A 19,099-nucleotide genomic window follows, 5' to 3' on the forward strand; every position below is an offset into this window, starting at 1 on the left:
ATGCAATTCTAAGCCGATGACAAGTCCAGCTTTAGCGCGGACAGGGCGCAGAGCGCGGATCCCACACAATTCCACAATCCCAGACCCCGCTGCCAACTCTCTTCTCTGGGAAGGAAGGAAGCGTTTCCCCTAGGGTGACTGTAAAATAAAACAGCCTCTCCAATCTCGCCGTCCAATAAGAAAGAAACGTTGGTCCAAATAAATATAGACATAAACGCATACATACAAGGAAAGGAGTAGGAAGAGGGGGGAGAGGGGAAAGGGAAGTTCTTTTCCTTTCTTATTTAAATTTCCCGCATCCCTTTTCCTCCCCGCCTCTTCACGCCGGCTCCACTTCAAGCAGCAGCTGGGGAGACCGGGAGACCGGGAAACGCACTGTAGGGCGGTCGGGGAGAGAGAATTTGGGAAGTAGGCGGTACCGGCTGGGTGAATAACTCGGTGTCTGATTTTTCCTGCCTTCGGCAGCAGTTCCTCCTCCGCTTCGTTATTCCTCTGCACACGCGGCTGGGCCCTCGGCCCTCGATTGCTCCGGCCTATCACCCTGGGATGCCGCCTGCCGCCGCCACCGCCGCGGCTGCCGGGCTTGTGGGATCCGCGGCGGAGTCGGAGCCGGAGCCCCAGCCGCGGCGGGAGCCGTGGCCTGAGAGTTAGGGGGCGGACCGGGTTCATTCCTGGGGAGGGTGCTGAAGACTGGCGGGCGAGAACCCGGGGCCACCGCCCTCCCCACAGGCTTGAGGGAGTGGACATTTGGAGCCCCTGAGCGGCGGCGGCGGCGGCGGCGGGAGCCGGTCAAAGGGGGCGGCCCCTGGCGGCGACGCCCCCAGCCCAGCCCTGCCCGGCCCCGCTCCATCCCCAGCCCCGGTCCGATCGGCCCGCGGGAGACGCCGGCGGGGGCACAGAAAGGCGGCTCCGAGGGGGCCGGCGGGCGAGCCGCCTCTCCCCGGTCCTTCTACGTCCCTCCCGGGAGGGACCCACACCTGAGCCCGGACCCACCCCCCGCCCGGGGCCACGCTGGATCCGCCTCCCGGCCTGGGTCCCGCCCGCCGGCTGCAGGTGGGCTGCAGAGCCCGAGCCGCGGGCAGTGGGCGGCGGGGAAGGAGGTGAGCCGCGTCCGCGCCGGCTGCCGCTCGGGTCCGTGCCCCCGCTACTGCGCTCTCCGCCTCCCCTTTCCGCAGGCAGGGCGCGGAGCTGCGCGCCCGCCCCGCCGCCGCCGCCTTGTCCCTCCGGGGCACCATGGAGCTCTCCCTGTCGTCCGGAGGAGCCGCGGAGGCGCTGTCCTGGCCAGAGATGTTCCCGGGATTGGAGTCCGACTCGCCGCTCCCCCCGGAGGAGCTGGACGCGGTTGTCCCGGTCAGTGGGGCCATGGCCGGTGGCATGTTGGATCGGATTCTTCTGGAGTCCGTGTGCCAGCAACAGAGCTGGGTCCGCGTGTACGGTAAGGACCTAAGGCCGTCTTAGAGGCTGATGTTTCTTTGCTCAGGCAGAAATGCATTCCCCAAGTCTCAGTCCCATCCGTTCTCAGTCCCCATCCATCCTGGGTCCGTTTCCCACATCCCTTTTTGTTCTGGGGGTGCGTTTCTGACAAGTTTCTGCAGACTTGTACTTGAGAGAGATGTGACTCAGTATGGTCTTTGGACCTTTTCAGGTACCTGCAGTAAGTTTAAGGTGGAGTTGGGATATAAAGCCTTAATTTTCAGGTAGTTACTTCAAGGGAGGGGGTCAGCCGACCTTCAAGAAAAGACACCAGGAAATCAATCAGTCTTGAGCAAGGGAAGACTGCAAACCAAGATATTATGAAAAAGCTTAGTGGAGGTTAAGATAATAAAGTAAAAATCAAAAGTATTTATTTGGGAAGGGGAATAGTCTTACTTTTCTATAACCTCTTTCTGAACCTCACTCTCCAAAGGCAAGCACTTAGTCCAAGGGGTGTGGATTGTTTCAGATTGCACTATTGTTTCTGGTGCTCTTTGTAAAGTGACTGGATTGCTACTCAGCAAGTTAAAAAGTGATGAACACACTAAAACTTTCCCTTTCTGCATTCCTAGTAACCACCTCTTTAATTAAAACTGAATGATGAGATTCTATAAGGGCAAGCCTTGTGGCAGCGTTTAAGCCATGCTGATTTTGAAAACCTGTAGCCCAAAGATTTATAGCCTGGCATTCAGGACTGAGCTGTGGCTTTCCAAATCACTGAAACGTCAAGGTGTTTATCACTTAGCTCACAGGGATATAAAAGACATTAGTCATGTTGCTGAGTATAAGATGGCAAACTTGAAGCACCTGAAATCAACACAAGTTTAAGGTGTTATCCTGCAGTCACGTGCATCTAAGCCTATAGTGATCAATTACTTTATGTGTTTTTGGCTTTTTTTTTCCATCCTGAGCAGGTTATGTGTTTACTACTCAGGAGTGACGGTGACTTTGAAGTTGTCTTCCTGGATAGTTTAGTTGATTTCAAGACTTTGTCTATCACTATCAGAGAGATCATAGAACTAGGAGTCCAGAGATACGAATTTTTGTCCCAGTTCTGCTGCTAAGTGTCTATGTGATTTGGAGCAGATCAGATCACTTTTTTGACCTCTGATTCCTCATCTGTAAAATGAGTGGATTGGATTAAATAATCTCTTAATGGTCCTTGCAGTTCTAAAACTCCAGCAGTTTTTGTAGGCTTTTTTTAAAGGATTTATGTATGCAGCACTTTGTATTTTGCTGGCTGTTTGTAAATGTTTCTTGATGTTATTTTAGTTAACTGAAAGAATTAAAGCAAAGAAGTGGGAGATGATGCAAGGTCATCCAGTTCAGTCTCAGCAAATGAAAAACTTTAGTGCCTGATTTTTCGTTCACCTGCTAGTCCTGCTTAGCCGATGGTTTATAACAAAGGTTGGTGAAAATCTGCAGTTGAACTTGAATTAAAGTATATTGGAACTTATAGCTTTTTCCTATTCTGTCCTATCTTTTCTTATGTACTTCTTTTGCATATTGTTTTTTTGTATGAAGTTAGCCTTGTTACTGCAAAAATATGTATATATGACAATTCAGTAGTTCTGTCTGGGTTTTCTAGACCTAGTGTTAGCTACATACTTTGAATGTAACCCATAAAATGAATGTGCTTGTTTTTGTAGTCCATTCCTAGGCCTAGGTTTGTGTGTGTGTGTATGTATATATGTGTGTGTATGTCTATATTGTTTCTTAAATATATGTGGTGTGCTTATTTGCTCAGTTGTGTCCGACTCTTTGCAATCACATGAATACTAAGTGTGTTGCCCTGCCCTCCTTCAGGGGATCTTCCCAACTCAGGAATCGAACCCAGGTCTCCCGCATTGCAGGCGGATTCTTTACCATCTGAGCCACCAGGGAAGCCCTCTTAAACATATACATGTATATTCTTTCTCACAAACACATATATAATGTGCATTTCAGAGTTAATTTGCAGACTTTCTACTGCATTGTAGCTTTTTTGTATTCCCTATCAATTAACCAGAAATAGTTTTTATTTGCTATTTAGTACTGCTACTTTCCTTCCTCTAAGGCGGCTCTTAGAGGATACTACTTTATTGTCTTTAGTTTGATGTAAATATTCTAAAACTATCTTAATGACTCTTGACTTTTCTATATCCTTGGGTAGTTTTTAAGTTGCCTATTGTACAGCTCTTAGAAAAGCTTTGATGCAAAAATAATAAAATGTAGAAAATCAATTCGGAAAAGTTTGTTTTGATTTTCTTATTTGTTTGTTTTGTGTGTTCAAAATGCTGATTGTTTTGGAACATCAAGGTTATTTTACACAACTGGAAGAGACTTTGATGAATGTATTCAAATGCTTTTTAAAGAAATCCAGAAACTAGTGTAGAGTATGCAGCTGGGGATTGTGAACCTGGGTTTTCATTCTGGCTTTGCCACAAATTGTTGTCTAACTTTGGGCAAGTAATTTTAAGTCCGTGTGCTTAGGTTTCTACATAAAATGTGGAGTCTGGAGTAATTGGTATCTATGGTATATTTTAGCTTTAAAGTTCTCTGATTCTATGGCCTGCCCTATTATTTTACCTACAACTTGGTCTCCCGCTTCCAGCCTGACTTGAGGCCAGGCATCAAGCAAGCCTTTAATGCACTTAAATCATGACTGTCGGGTTTCTGGGGAGCACTTTTATCAAAAGGTCAATGAACCGAGTTTTGAAAGAAGGAATGTTGAGGGCAAATGTATATTTGTTTGGAATGTTTTCACAAGATAGGAAGGTGGAGATGGGGGTCTCAGATCCAGCTCATTCAGTTTTGAGACCTGACCTAAAATAGCCATGTGGGCTTTAAAGATAGGGTTTAAAGTAAAGAGCTGTATTAAGTGCTGTTGGCTTCTGGTTATGGCTCACATCCTCTGCAGTATACTTATGTTTGAAATCAGTATGCAAACAGAAACAGAACTACCCCCTTCCCCTCAGATATCTTAACAGAAACTTTTATTTATTTATTTACACAAACTTTTAAAAACAATATTTTATTGGTTTGCCTCACAAAATTTGAAGACTGGACACCGTTTTGAGTTTGCTACTGATAGGTCTGGCTCTTTGGTAGATAATACTTACATCCAGAGTTTTGTGTGTTGTCATGAGTGGAAACTTTTTTGGAATATGTTCAGAGCTTTATAATACATGGATCTATATTTAGAACACAAACAAATGCACATCTTTGAGACAGGACTAAGAGAAAATCATGCTATTCTTCATTTTCTTTTAGCTGTAAAATGTTTCATTTGTCTTCTACTACTGCTATTGTAAGTTGTGCCCATGCCCGTCAAGACTATAAAATTTTTGACACCAGAGAGTCTGTCTGTCTTGTTGATCTTTGTATTCCTGTCTTGCCACTCCCTTCATTGTCACAGTGTCTAGCAGATTGATGCCTCCCCCGTGGTAAGTCAGTGTCTGTTGAATGTTGATCCATCTGTCCTTTGACCATCCAGATCTCAACCTGACTGACTGTATGGGTGGTAGAGTAGCTTAAACAAAGGCATGCCACAAACAGCTAAATATGGATGCAGAATCCAAGAGCATCAAATGCAGAACATTTTTCAGATATTTATAGCCTCAAAGCGAAGTCAATTGGCTGAAAAAGCTCAGCAGCCCAGCAAAAGGAAACGGGAGCGGCGAAGCCAGCCTCACTGTCTGTGCTTTCTGGTAAACAATGAGGATGTTAAAATTAACTACTTTACCATGAGTGGATGATGAGTGAAGGACACTATTTGGGGGAAATTTAAGATACCGGTCTCTAGCTGTGGCGGCATTGGAGCTCTGCACCCATCAGTACAACAGGTCTGCAAGTGTATGCACAGCAGTGCTCTTTAATAACTAGAAGGGAAATACAATTATCATGATGAAGTGATCACCAAGAAACCATATTGTTTTAATAGTATGGGAAGGACTTATCTAAAATATTCAGTTAATAAATAACAGCATTATTGTATACCATTAAGCTAATATATGGCTCATTGTTTATTAATGACAGGTAGAGTCCTCTTGGAAAGTTTCTAACGACTGGTACAGTTTCAGCAAGCAGAAAAAAAGGGAATTAATCATGCTGTATCAAATATCATACAGTGCTAGAAATATGGCAATGAAAATTTGGTAAGAGTGTCTCAAGAACTGGATATGAGTTGGTAGGGACAGAAGTCCTACCTGGTTGTAGTAAATAATATTGTTTATGCTCCACCAATTAAAGTATGGTGTTTTAATTTAGAAAGTGTATATTATTGCATTTTTAGAGAATGTTTCTATATTTACTTAAAATGTTGCAATCAGTAACAAGTCCAAGAAGTTGTTTTATTTTAGTGCAGTATGAATTAGTTGTGACTGACTCAGCTGGCCTTACACAGCATGATCTTAGCATACTTCACTTTGAATATTCTTAGCAAATCACTCATTCTTACACATCTTAAATATGCACCCCATGACTCCTACTGTGTATTAACATGTAGATAAATGAAGTTGCTCAACCAAGACTAAAAGTTTTACGTGCTTTAGCTAATTGATTGCCAGAAGAAAATCAGTAAATATGTACTCAGTATATCCGCAAACATATTCATGTTACTTTAAGTGTTTTAATTTCCTCAAATGCTATTAACTGAGCTTTTACAAATCAGTATTAATGTTTTAGGAATCTTTAGGAATCATGGCACATCACGGATGGCACACTGACTTTGTTGACACCTAAATTTCCTGTGATCTCCAATAGATTGTATGCACAGTAGTAGTAGACAGTTCTCCACTGAAGTTAAAACTTTAAAGAAGGCCTAGATATATAATGTTTATTTTAAATTATGTTGATTTCAAACAGACCCCCCTTTTGCCTTTGAGAGAAAATTTGTGTAGTCATTTAACTTCTGTGTTCTACGAATGTCACAGATGGTGGATCATTTCCTTTACAATATCTTAGTATTTTTCTACCGTCTGTCATGTTGGTTTATTGCTATTTCATTTTCTTTCTTTCTTTTTTTTAAACTTTTTATTTTGTGTCGTGATATAGCCAATTAACAATGTTGTGACAGTTTCAGGTGAACAGCGAAGGGACTCCGCCTTACATGTACATGTATCCATTCTCCCCCCAAACTCCCCTCCCATCCAGGCTGCCACATGACATTGAGCGGGGTTCCATGTGCTATACAGTTGGTCCTTGATGGTTATCCGTTTTTGCTATTTCATTTTCAAAGAACAAAAATATTTTTACAGAATAGAAACTGTACATCCACAATCTCTTTTCCAAAACCATTTGAGCTAGTGTTTCAGAATTCAAAACTTTTGATTTTAGAAAATAAGGTATATATACAGTGACATAAACCCCCTGGGGTATGTGGAGAAACTTAACAAGAATCAGTCAGGTTAGTAGTTCTTAGCCATTAAATAAATGAGTATTCACACCAAGTATGGTATAAGACTATACATAATATGATGTCATTATAGGTCAGTTTACTGCTAGAGAAGTTATAAAAGAAGTGTTCACAGCTTTTTGGATTTAGGAATTGCTGGTATGGAATTGAGGATCTGTATACATTCTCTGGAGTAAATAAAATGAAATTCTAGAATGCCCTGTTTATCTGAGAATAATTTAAACAAATGTTTAGTTTTTAAATTAAACAAATACTTAATATTTAACAAATAAATAAAGATTGCCTTTATCTTTTTTAGATAATATTTTCAGATATATTAATATATTACATATTAAAATGATATATTAATATAATATTGTTCAGGTAATATGATTCAGTACATGCCCCTTAAAAGATGATGTACAGTTGTGTCCTGTTATGTTGAATGGAATAATTTTTTTCTGATTTGCTAAGGAAAAGAAAAGGGATTCACGTGGCAAAGTAGGCTTTACTGAGATTACTGAGGAAGTGGTGGCAAGGCAGTGGTTTCTAACACTTTGTTTCATTAGAAAGAAGCATGAGGTAAATTAAAGCAGAGGGTTTATGTAATTGTTCTTAGCAGTTGCCCTCTTCAGTAGCACAAAGTGGTTTGATCACCTTTTAAGTAGGTGAACCACAAAAAAGCATTCAACTAATGGCTGAGTTAATCCAGAAAAAATTCAGCTGTCTGCTCCCTTGTCCTGCCCTGTTGGAATCACTTTTAAGTAACTAGAGAGGTGTTCCATCTTGTTAACCAGGAGGAGGAGTTTAAAGTGTGCTGAGAGCCCTACTGAAACCGCTTCACCCGGCCTTGGCAGTGGGATACCTGCTCTCTGATGTGTGTTTCTTCCCAAAGGCTATCAAGTGCTTCTCAAGACCTGTTGGTAGAGAACCCTTTACAAGTTTAATGTGGTTGGCTTTCTAGTGGGAAGGAAGCCATCAAGAAGTACACGATATGTAAATAGTAGGGGAAAAAAGGACGTCCTGAGGCCCAGCTCAATGGGGTTAGTGGGAATATAGTGAAAAAAAAAGAGAGAGAAGAAAAGAAAAATGGAGCCCTTGAGAGCATAAAAAAACCACTTGCTGTGCTGTTACATAGTAGTGCTCATCTTACCGCTACCAGCAGGGTTCAGGTGTTAGGAGTCTGAGTTTTACCTTCCTTCACCCGGTGTTTAGTTACATTAATTAGTTGTCTGCGGTTGTTTTGCAATTAAGGATCCAGTTTAGAGACTGATTGCATTCTCATTTCCCCATAAGTTATCTTCAGCATGGCTCAAGTTGTGTTCACCTTGTGTCCTTTGCAGGTATTGTTGTTTAGTCTAGTCGTTAAGTTGTGTCCGACTCTTTTGTGGCCCCATGGACTGTAGTCCATGGAATTCTCCAGGCCAGAATACTGGGATGGGTAGCCTTTCCCTTCTCCAGGGGATCTTTCCAACCCAGGGATCGAACCCAGGTCTCCTGCATTGCAGGTGGCTTCTTTACCAGCTGAACCACAAGGGAAGCCCAAGAATACTGGAGTGGGTAGCCTATCCCTCTCCAGTGGATCTTCCCAACCTAGGGATCAAACCGGGATCTCCTGCATTGCAGATAGATTCTTTACCAACTGAGCTATCAGGGAAACCCAGATAGCTGGGTCTAAGAGATTGTTAATACTTGCAGATAGTCCTTGGGAGAGTGAAAATTTAGAAAGGAAAAATTTTAACATAAGGCACGAAAACAAAATTCAGAATAGTGTGAAAAGTTAAAAAGTTGGTGGTCCTAAATATTTTTCTAAATAATCTTTTTAAGTTTCCTCAGTAAGAGAACTGGCTCAGGAAATTTAGCTTATTCCCCAAATTGGAGACAAATTCCACAGTTTGTCAGGATTAGAACTCTTAACCTCAGATTCCTCAGCCTCCTGTTTTAGCTTCTAGATCTTACTGCTTTCCCTTAGGGAGGTGGCCTTTCAAAGCTGAAGGTCAGTGAGAAATACCAGATTGTTAGTTTCACAGTCTTTAAGGGAAGTGCTGGAAGTACCATTCCCTAGGTAACAGAAAACAAAAATGGTCAAAACATCCACCAAGTAGGAGGTTAAGAATAATCTCTTAGTGGTGGATTTAGAGGTGGACTAGAGGCCAGATTAGGTCTCTTCCTAAATTCTTTATTCTGTGATTGGAGGGATGTTTTAAGGAAATTTGAATATTTCATTTATGATCCTTAGAACCCTGGGTAATACCTGTAACTATATCTTCCCTTTTAATTTCTAATCTCTCTGATTCATATCATTAAAAAATTAATACTATTTTCCTGATTATGATTGTAATCCATGCTTAATGTAAGTAATTGGAATTATAGGAAAAGATGAAGACAATTAAAATCAGCTGTAATTCTACCTCTTAGAGATAATTCTTATTTTAATATTTTATTGTATTTTATTTCAGTCTTTTCTGTATGGATATACTCATTTGTGCATATTTGGTATCATATTGCATCTATTGTATATCACACTTTTTTCTAATAGTGTATTTCCTTTTGGCTTTCACAATGTTTAAAAATTTTCCAATATATTTCTATTTTGATGCTGGGAGGGATTGGGGGCAGGAGGAGAAGGGGACAACAGAGGATGAGATGGCTGGATGGCATCACTGACTCAATGGACGTGAGTCTGAGTGAACTCCGGGAGTTGGTGATGGACAGGGAGGCCTGGCGTGCTGCGATTCATGGGGTCGCAAAGAGTTGGACACGACTGAGCAACTGAACTGAACTGAACTGAATATGTTTCCTTCTTTCAAAATTCAAAAGGTATAAAAGGATATACCATGAGGCCTCTCACCCCTCCTCCTCGCCCCTCACTTGGCATCTGGCAAGCAATCATTGTCCCCCCAGCCCCACACACAATCAATCAATGTTTGAAATTTTTGTGTATCCTTCCATACCTGTCTCGTGTGTAGATGTAGATATGCTCCGTTGTGTCCGACTCTTTGTGACCCTGTGGGCTGTAGCCCACCAGGCTCCTCTGTCCATGGGATTTTCCAGGCAAGAATACTGGAGTGGGTGGCCATATCCTCCTCCAGGGGATCTTCCTGACCCAGGGATCAAACCCATGTTTCTTTCTTCTCCTGCTTTGGCAAGCATATTCTTTACCACTGGTGGTATCTTGGAAGCCCCTAGAAGTAGCTAGATAGATAAAAAATTCTGCCAAGTGTAGGATCCAAGAAATCTAGGTTAAAAAAAAAAAAAAATTCAGGGTCCAGAATTCCCTGTCTGTCCACTGGTTAGGACTCTGCTTTCACTCCCAAGGATGTGGGTTCAGTCCCTGGTTGGGAAGTCCCACAAGCTGCACGGTCAAAAAAGTTTTGTGTTTGTGTGTGTGTGTGTGTGAGGTTAACAAAATGGCTGGAATAGGCCCCCAAAGGAAGTTGGTCTGGTGTTCTGGGGGGAGATCTGATGCTGGTTGTTGTTAATTGTTTTGTATCTGAATTGATAGTATAGTTTTTTCTCTGTGTATGCTTTTTTCCTCCTTTTTTTTTAAAAACAGAAATGATAACCCATTATAGGAATTCATCTACACTTTGTGTTATTCCTCCCTTGTATTTCCCCTTCACACATACTTATCACTGTATCTTGGATATATTTTCCTGTCCATTCATAAAGTGGTTCCATATTGTTTTTATGACTGCTTGATGCATTGAAGAATCATCATTTAACCCTGAGTTTTGCTGGTACAGGTGATAGTATATAAATAATCTTGAAAATAAACCATTTTGCTTATGTATATCTATAACAAAAATTCATGGAATTGACAAGGTCAGAGACATGTGTTTTCTAAAATTTTGAAAGATAGTCTCAAATTGCTTTTTTTTGGTGTTGTACCTATTTATATTTCTCACCAAAGTATGGGGCTTCCCAGGTGGCTCAGACCGTAAAGAATCTGCTTGAAATGCAGGAGACCCAGGTTCAGTTCGTGGGTTGGAAAGATCCCCTGGAGAAGAAAATGGCAACCCACTCCAGTATTTTTGTCTGGAGAATTCCATGGACAGTGGAGCCTGGCCGGCTACAGTCCATGGGATTGCAAAGAGTCAGACGCTACTAAGCTACTAATATATCAATGTATGAGAGTGCCTATGTTCCTGTATAGTGAATTATCAAGTATTTTTTAATGTGACAATCTAAAAAGTAAAAAATAGTCATAGTTCTAATTTTTCAAATCTTACCTTAAGTGTGATTGAGTATCATACAGAGTCATTTAAATATAGCCTTTTTTGTGACTGTACATATCTTTTGCCCTTTTTTTTTGGGTTGTTGGATCCTTTAGTGATTTGCAGGAACTCTTAATATGTTAAGAACCCTTTGTCTGTTGTGAGTTGACAGTATTTTAATTTGTGTTTTGTTTTTCTTTTCCTCTATGAGGAAATTATTCTTATACAGTTGAATATATCAGTCTTTTATGGCTTTTTGGTTTTCTGTTAGAATGGCCTTTCCTATTCTGAAGTTCCAACTCTCCCATGGTTTGTCTAGTTCTTTTTTTTTTTTTTTTTTAATACATTTAAATCTTTGATCCATTTGGAATTCATCCTGGTATAAGGTATGAGATATGGATATAATTTCATTTTCAGAAAGATGGTTTTTCAGTTATCCTAGCAACATTTATTGAATAATTCATGTTTTCCTCCACTGATTTAAGATGTCTCCTTTATCCTTTACTAGATTGTCATATGCAATTTAGTTTATTTCAAGATTTTCTACTGTGTTTTATTGGTCTCTGTATATTCATATGCCAGTGTCACACTGCTTTATTACTGAAGCTTATTTGACAATATAATTTGTCAATGACTAATTTAACATAACTTATCTAACCATTATCCTATTTTAAATATTAACATTTTTCAAAATTTTTTTGTTTACAGTCTACTGATTCTCTTTGTTTACAAATCTTTGAACTTCTGACTATTTCCTTAGGCTGAATTCCTAGAAGAGTATGTTTTTAAAGGCCTGAAACTTAGTGCCAAATTTGTGTGACCTTCCTGGAAAGCAGTTCCTCCCACAAATGTATGAAAATATGGCTCATAATTTTAAGTCCTACTTCTGTATTGCTACATTCAACATATTGAAGTATATTTGCATAGATTTCCTGTAGTGAAATTCCCAGGTGACTCAGAGGTAAAGAATCTGCCTGCCAATGTAGGAGACACAGGTTCGATCCCTGGGTTGGGAAGATCCCCTGGAGAAGGACATGGCAAGCACTCCAGTGTTTTTGCCTGGAGAATCCCATGGACAGAGGAGCCTGGTGGGCTACACTGCATAGGGTTGCAAAGAGTTGGACACAACTGAGCATACAGGCGCATGTAGTGTCTTACATGTTATTTAGCACCTATTAAATATGCTCAGAGTTCTAATGACTTACCTTCAAAACTGAGTTTTTTCTCAATGGTACTCCTTTTGATTAATGGCATATTTCCCAGTGAATGAGGGAAGCATGAATATGGAGTCAAAGCATACAGATTTTTTTTCTGCCTTAAAAATCCTATGTGCTCTGTTCATCTCTCCCTACCCACTACCTCCAAGCTCATGGCAACCACTGATGTTTTTACTGCCTCCATAGTTTCTCCTTTTCTAAAATGCTATTTAGTTGAAATCAAACCCAAATTGTCTTTTATCCATTAGCTATTTGTTTAGCATGTAATAGGAGCAAACTTAGAAAGGAACAAAGTAGTTTAACTTTTAATAGTAACATAGAGAGGTTTAAGAATGAAATGTAGAATCCTGTATCCAGTTAATATTGTGGAAGTTTGTAGGAGATTTTGTTTGATTTAAATTTGGGCAGGATATAACATATAAGTATTTTCTTCTCTTGATTTTTCTGTAGGTTTGACTGTTAAATTTTCTGTTTGTTTATAAATTTCAGGCATATCTCTGAGTGAGAAAGCCCAAGGCCTTTCTAGTGCACATTTCTGTTTTGTAGTGGACCGGTTTTGCCCAGTGGATAGTGGTTAGCCTGATTCAAAGAACAGACCTTGAAAAAGATGCCCAGCACTAACCAAAAACATGGTTCAAATCTAAAAAATGAGTGAACTTTTAGTATTTTCTGGCTTCATAAAGACTTCAGAGTAGTATTCATCCTCATAGAAATGCTTTATTTGCTAATGTCTGAATCTTATTTGATAACGTGATAAAGAACAGTATCATATGTGGTGATTCCTATTGAAACAGAAAGATACTGTAGAGCAGTGGCCCCCAATCTTTTTGCACCAGGGGCCAGTTTTGTGAAAGACAGTTTTCCATGGACCTGAAATAGAGGCGGCAAGGGATGGTTTCAGGATGTTTCAAGGGCATTACATATATTGTGCACTTTATTTCTATTATTATTGCATCAGCTCTACCTCAGATCATCAGGCCTTAGATCCTGGAAGTTGGGGACCCCTGCTCTAGAGGATTTGATATAGCCATAAGTCTTGCTGTTTTGCTCAGGTTAGAAAGTCCGAAGTCATTCTTTTTCAAGCTCACCTTTAATCAGTTTGAGGATATTTTTAGGTATTTGCATTTTAGGTATTGTTAGTGTACAACTTGATTGTCATGCCTGTGTGGTAAGTCACATCAGTTGCCTCCAGCTCTTTTGAGAACCCATTCATTGTTGCCCGTCAGGCTCCTCTGTCCATGGTTTTCTCCAGGCAAGAATACTGGAGTGGGTTGCCATGCCGTCCTCCAGGGGATCTTCCTGACCCAGGGATCCAACATGCGTCTCTTAAGTCCTATGCATTGGCAGGCGGGTTCTTTACCACTAGTGCCACCTGGGAAGCCCCCCTTGATTGTCATACCTTGAGAAATAGTTGCATTACTTTTTCATGCCAGTAATCTTTCCTTACCTGAAGCTTAACTGGCAATAGTCATGTTTTGCTTATACAACCAGCAATGTTATTCCATTTACCTGTGAGCATATTATATAAAATGATATGTTTTTGCAATGTTGGATTTTTCCCTACAGTCTCAAAATACCCTGCATTTTTTTTTCAATAAATTTATGAAACATCATTCTTTTCTCCATTTTATTGGGAAGTAATCGTGTAAGGTTAGTGATGTAAAGATTCTTGGTGAAGTTATATTAGAATGTGAGTAAGACTGGAATGTGAGTTACAATCTAGTACATTTTGGGGGTATTACCCTATTTCTATTATCCAAGTTCCTAAGTCGCTGCTTCCAGTTTAATGTATTTGTGTTAAACTATGTCATGAGCTGTTTAAAGTAGCATTTTTAGACTTTCCTAAGTACAGGAGACAGAGATCAAGACCATCCCCATGGAAAAGAAATGCAAAAAAGCAAAATGACTTTCTGGGGAGGGCTTACAAATAGCTGTGAAAAGAAGAGAAGTGAAAAGCAAAGGAGAAAAGGAAAGATATAAACATCTGAATGCAGAGTTCCAAAGAACAGCAAGAAGAGATAAGAAAGCCTTCTTCAGCGATCAATGCAAAGAAATAGAGGGAAACAACAGAATGGGAAAGACTAGATATCTCTTCAAGAAAATTAGAGATACCAAAGGAACATTTCATACAAAGATGGGCTCGATAAAGGACAGAAATGGTATGGACCTAACAGAAGCAGAAGATATTAAGAAGAGATGGCAAGAATACACAGAAGAACTGTACAAAAAAGATCTTCACGACCCAGATAATCACGATGGTGTAATCACTGACCTAGAGCCAGACATCCTGGAATGTGAAGTCAAGTGGGCCTTAGAAAGCATCACTACAAACAAAGCTAGTGGAGGTGATAGAATTCCAGTCGAGCTATTCCAAATCCTGAAAGATGAGGCTGTGAAAGTGCTGCACTCAATATGCCAGCAAATTTGGAAAACTCAGCAGTGGCCAGAGGACTGGAAAAGGTCAGTTTTCATTCCAATCCCAAAGAAAGGCAATGCCAAAGAATGCTCAACCTACCGCACAATTGCAGTCATCTCACACGCTAGTAAACTAATGCTCAAAATTCTCCAAGCCAGGCTTCAGCAATATGTGAACTGTGAACTTCCTGATGTTCAAGCTGGTTTTAGAAAAGGCAGAGGAACCAGAGATCAAATTGCCAACATCCAGTGGATCATGGAAAAAGCAAGAGAGTTCCAGAAAAACATCTATTTCTGCTTTGTTGACTATGCCAAAGCCTTTGACTGTGTGGATCACAATAAACTCTGGAAAATTCTGAAAGAGATGGAAATACCAGACCACCTGATCTGCCTCTTGAGAAATTTGTATGCAGGTCAGGAAGCAACAGTTAGAACTGGACATGGAACAACAGACTGGTTCCAAATAGGAAAAGGAGTACGTCAAGGCTGTATATTGTTACCCTGTTTATTTAACTTATATGCAGAGTACATCATGAGAAACACTGGACTGGAAGAAACACAAGCTGGAATCAAGATTGCTGGGAGAAATATCAATAACCTCAGATATGCAGATGACACCACCCTTATGGCAGAAAGTGAAGAGGAACTCAAAAGCCTCTTGATGAAGGTGAAAGTGAAGAGTGAAAAAGTTGGCTTAAAGCTCAACATTCAGAAAACGAAGATCATGGCATCCGGTCCCATCACTTCATGGGAAATAGATGGGGAAACAGTGGAAACAGTGTTAGATTTTATTTTGGGGGGCTCCAAAATCACTGCAGATGGTGACTGCAGCCATGAAATTAAAAGATGCTTATTCCTTGGAAGGAAAGTTATGACCAACCTAGATAGCATATTGAAAAACAGAGACATTACTTTGCCAACAAAGGTTCGTCTAGTCAAGGCTATGGTTTTTCCTGTGGTCATGTATGGATGTGAGAGTTGGACTGTGAAGAAGGCTGAGTGCCGAAGAATTGATGCTTTTGAACTGTGGTGTTGGAGAAGACTCTTGAGCGTCCCTTGGACTGCAAGGAGATCCAACCAGTCCATTCTGAAGGAGATCAGCCCTGGGATTTCTTTGGAAGGAATGATGCTAAAGCTGAAACTCCAGTACTTTGGCCACCTCATGGGAAGAGTTGACTCATTGGAAAAGACTCTGATGCTGGGAGGGATTGGGGGCAGGAGGAGAAGGGGACGACAGAGGATGAGATGGCTGGATGGCATCACTGACTCGAGGGACGTGAGTCTGAGTGAACTCCGGGAGTTGGTGCTGGACAGGGAGGCCTGGCGTGCTGTGATTCATGGGGTCGCAAAGAGTTGGACATGACTGAGCGACTGATCTGATCTGAAGTATTCTTAGAATTTAGCAATATGTCTTATCCTACCTTCTATGCCTCTTTTGGAACCACATAGGTAAAAACGGGTTTGAGTTCACGGGTGAATGGAAGGAATAAAAGTGAGGATGCTGGAGAGAGTAACCAATATGTTCTTTTGCACTCATTTTTTTTTTTTATTGTGGTACAATATACATACCACATTTTATTTTAATTATTTAAACATGCAATTCAGTGATATTAGGTACATTCAAATGTTATGTAACCCTCTTCATTGTCTGTACGTACTTCTGAGAAACTACAACTTTTCCACAGCATTTGTGCATTTTTACATTCCTACTAGCAATGTATAAGGTTGCAGTTTCTTTACCTCCTTGCACCCACTCTTGTTATTTTCTATTCTCTTTTATTAAAGCCATCCTAGTCGGTGTGAAGTGATACCTCATCATGGTTTTGATTTTCATTTCCCTTATGATGAGTGATGTTGAACATCTTTTCATATGCTTTTTGGCTGTTTGTATATCTTCTTTTGAAAAATGTCTATTTACATCTTTCTTTTATATTAATTCTTAGACATATTCTTGGTTTTCATATTATCAGTAATAAGTGTTAATTATTCAATACAGTAACCTTAACTCTAATAACAGTGATAGTCATAATCATGATTATAATGACAACAATAATGTAAAACTTCTTGAATACTTACATGAGCCAGGTGCAGTTCTAGGTTCTTTATGTCTATTTAATCTTTGTAGCTATCCTATGAAGTAAATGCTGTTATTATCCGGATTTTATAGGTGAGGAATCAGAGACACAGAGATGTAAAGGAACTTGGCCAAGGTTATGGAGCAAGTGGGTGGCTAGTGTGAGATTGGAACTCAGGCAGTTAACTCTTGAGTCTGTTCTCTTCACTACTATATAATCTGGTTTCTCATAGATAAAAAGTTTAAACTGTTATTGTAAAAAGCACTCACTGTGATGTTTGTTAATTTGAACCTTGAACCTGTAGTTTACCTATGTGCTTTATACAGCACTGTAACTGTAAAATAATGACATTTGATGTGCTGGGTATGCTTTGGATGTCATAATTGAACATCTTTGTAGAGTTGTCCAAGTTTTATTAACTGTAGACAACATGAGAAAGCTGTTTATGGTGAGTGGTGTGAATATTTCTACATATAAAAAAGTTTATACAAATTCTAATGGTAATCTAAATTTATGTAGTTTTAGCAGTAATACAAAGTATAAAAATAGGACTTTTTTTCTCTTTGAAAGCGTGTCTTTGTCAGCCTTTTATTTATGCTTGACGAAGCCAGTAAGAATATTGAAATTTAAGAGACCACACAGTCATAAGAACCATGAATTGTATTCATCTGGGGCATAGCTTTATTTATTCTAGGACTTACACTTCAAGTGGTTCTCCCTTTTGATATGAGAAGTTCTGAAAAGAGAATCTACTTTTATAGAGGCAAGTCAACCCAAACATTGATCAGAGCTTGGCCATACAAGAGATATTTTAGGATATTTATAGAATTCCTGTGTTCTTTTTCAGAAACCTAGGAACACTGGCCTCTTGTTGGGCCTGATTTGTGTTCATCTCAGTTCCTCTTGAACCTGGCTTTATGGTGCATATACTTTGTGATTTAAAAATATCCTAAGGTTTGTATTTCAAGGACTCAGAAACTTAAAGCATGATTTAAACATAGCATGCTGTGTGAACCAGTTATGAATTTAACTTTCCCTAGGTAGCACTAGTGGTAAAGAACCTGCCTGCCAGTGCAGGAGACATAAGAGATGCTGGTTCGATCTCTGGGTTGGAAAGATCCCCTGGAGCGGGGCATGACAACCCACTCTATTATTCTTGCTTGGTGAATCCCATGGACAGAGGAGCTTGGCGGGCTACAGTCGATGGGGTCACAAAGAGTCAAATACAACTGAAGTAACTTAGCACGCATGCATGAATGAATTGCAGTTCTTCAAAATCTGTGATTCTTTGAGCTATGGGCAATATGGCAACGCGAAGTGAATTAAAATGTTACATTCTGATCATATGTCTTAAAAAAATACATGCATCTTAAAAAAACAATTTGTTATATTTGATATACAGCAGATTTAAATAACCATGAAACCACCACCACAATCAAGAAGATGAACATCTAATTCTTCTAAAAAGTTTCCTTGCACCTGTTTAGAATCCTTCTGTGCCATCCCTCCCACTCCATCACCAGACAACCATTAGTCTACTTTTTGTCTTTATAGGTTAGTTTGGATTTTCAAAAATTTTATATAAATAAAATCATGTAATATATACTTACTTGTAATCTGATTTCTTTCATTTAGTACATTTTGAGATTCACCCATGTTGTTGCTTGTATCAACAGTTAATTCCTTTGTTTAACCAAGGAGTATGCCACTGAGTAAATATTCCATGATTATTTATCAGTTTACCTAAACGTTTGGGTTGTTTCTAGTTTTTTGGCCATGACGAATAAAGGTTCTGTGAACATTTGCGTATAAATCTTCGTATAGACATATGCTTTTATTTCTCTTGGGCAACCGCCTAAGAGCGGAATGACTGGGTCATGTGATAGGTTTATGTTTAACATTTTAAGAAACTGCCCAACTGTTTTCCAAAGTGCTTGTATCATTTTACCACCCGCAGGGTATGGCAGTCCAGTTTCACTGCCTTACCAGCACTTGGTATGATGAGTCTTTTTAATTTCAGTCCATGTAGGAGTGTGTAGCCCTATTCAACGTGATCTTGATTTGCATTTTTCTGATGACTAGTTAATGTTGAGCATCTTTTCATATGCTTATCAGACATTCATCTATCTTCTTTAGTGAAATGTCAAATCAAATCTTTTGTCCGGTTTTAAATTGGTTTTGTCAGTGGACAACAAGGACCTGTTATATAGCACAGGGAACTATACTCAGTGTCCTGGGATAAATCATAATGGAAAAGAATATAAAAAAGAATGTATTCATGTGTATAACTGAGTCACCTTGCCATATAGCAGAAATTAACAAAACATT

General features: G+C 40.0%; 1 protein-coding gene across 3 annotated transcripts in view; it reads left to right on the forward strand.

Annotated features, from left to right (window-relative positions):
• Positions 1-538: 538 nt before the first annotated feature.
• RASAL2 (RAS protein activator like 2) overlaps positions 539-19,099 on the forward strand; it is a 399,967-nt gene continuing 381,406 nt past the window's right edge. For all 3 annotated transcript variants that reach the window (XM_061383302.1, XM_061383303.1, XM_061383304.1), the window contains exon 1: positions 539-1,435. In XM_061383302.1, coding sequence (XP_061239286.1) covers positions 1,234-1,435 — 202 coding nt within the window. In that variant the 5' untranslated portion in view covers positions 539-1,233. The remainder of the gene's footprint in view (positions 1,436-19,099) is intronic.

Source organism: Bos javanicus, chromosome 16, assembly GCF_032452875.1.
Source record: "Bos javanicus breed banteng chromosome 16, ARS-OSU_banteng_1.0, whole genome shotgun sequence".
NCBI lineage: Eukaryota > Metazoa > Chordata > Mammalia > Artiodactyla > Bovidae > Bos > Bos javanicus.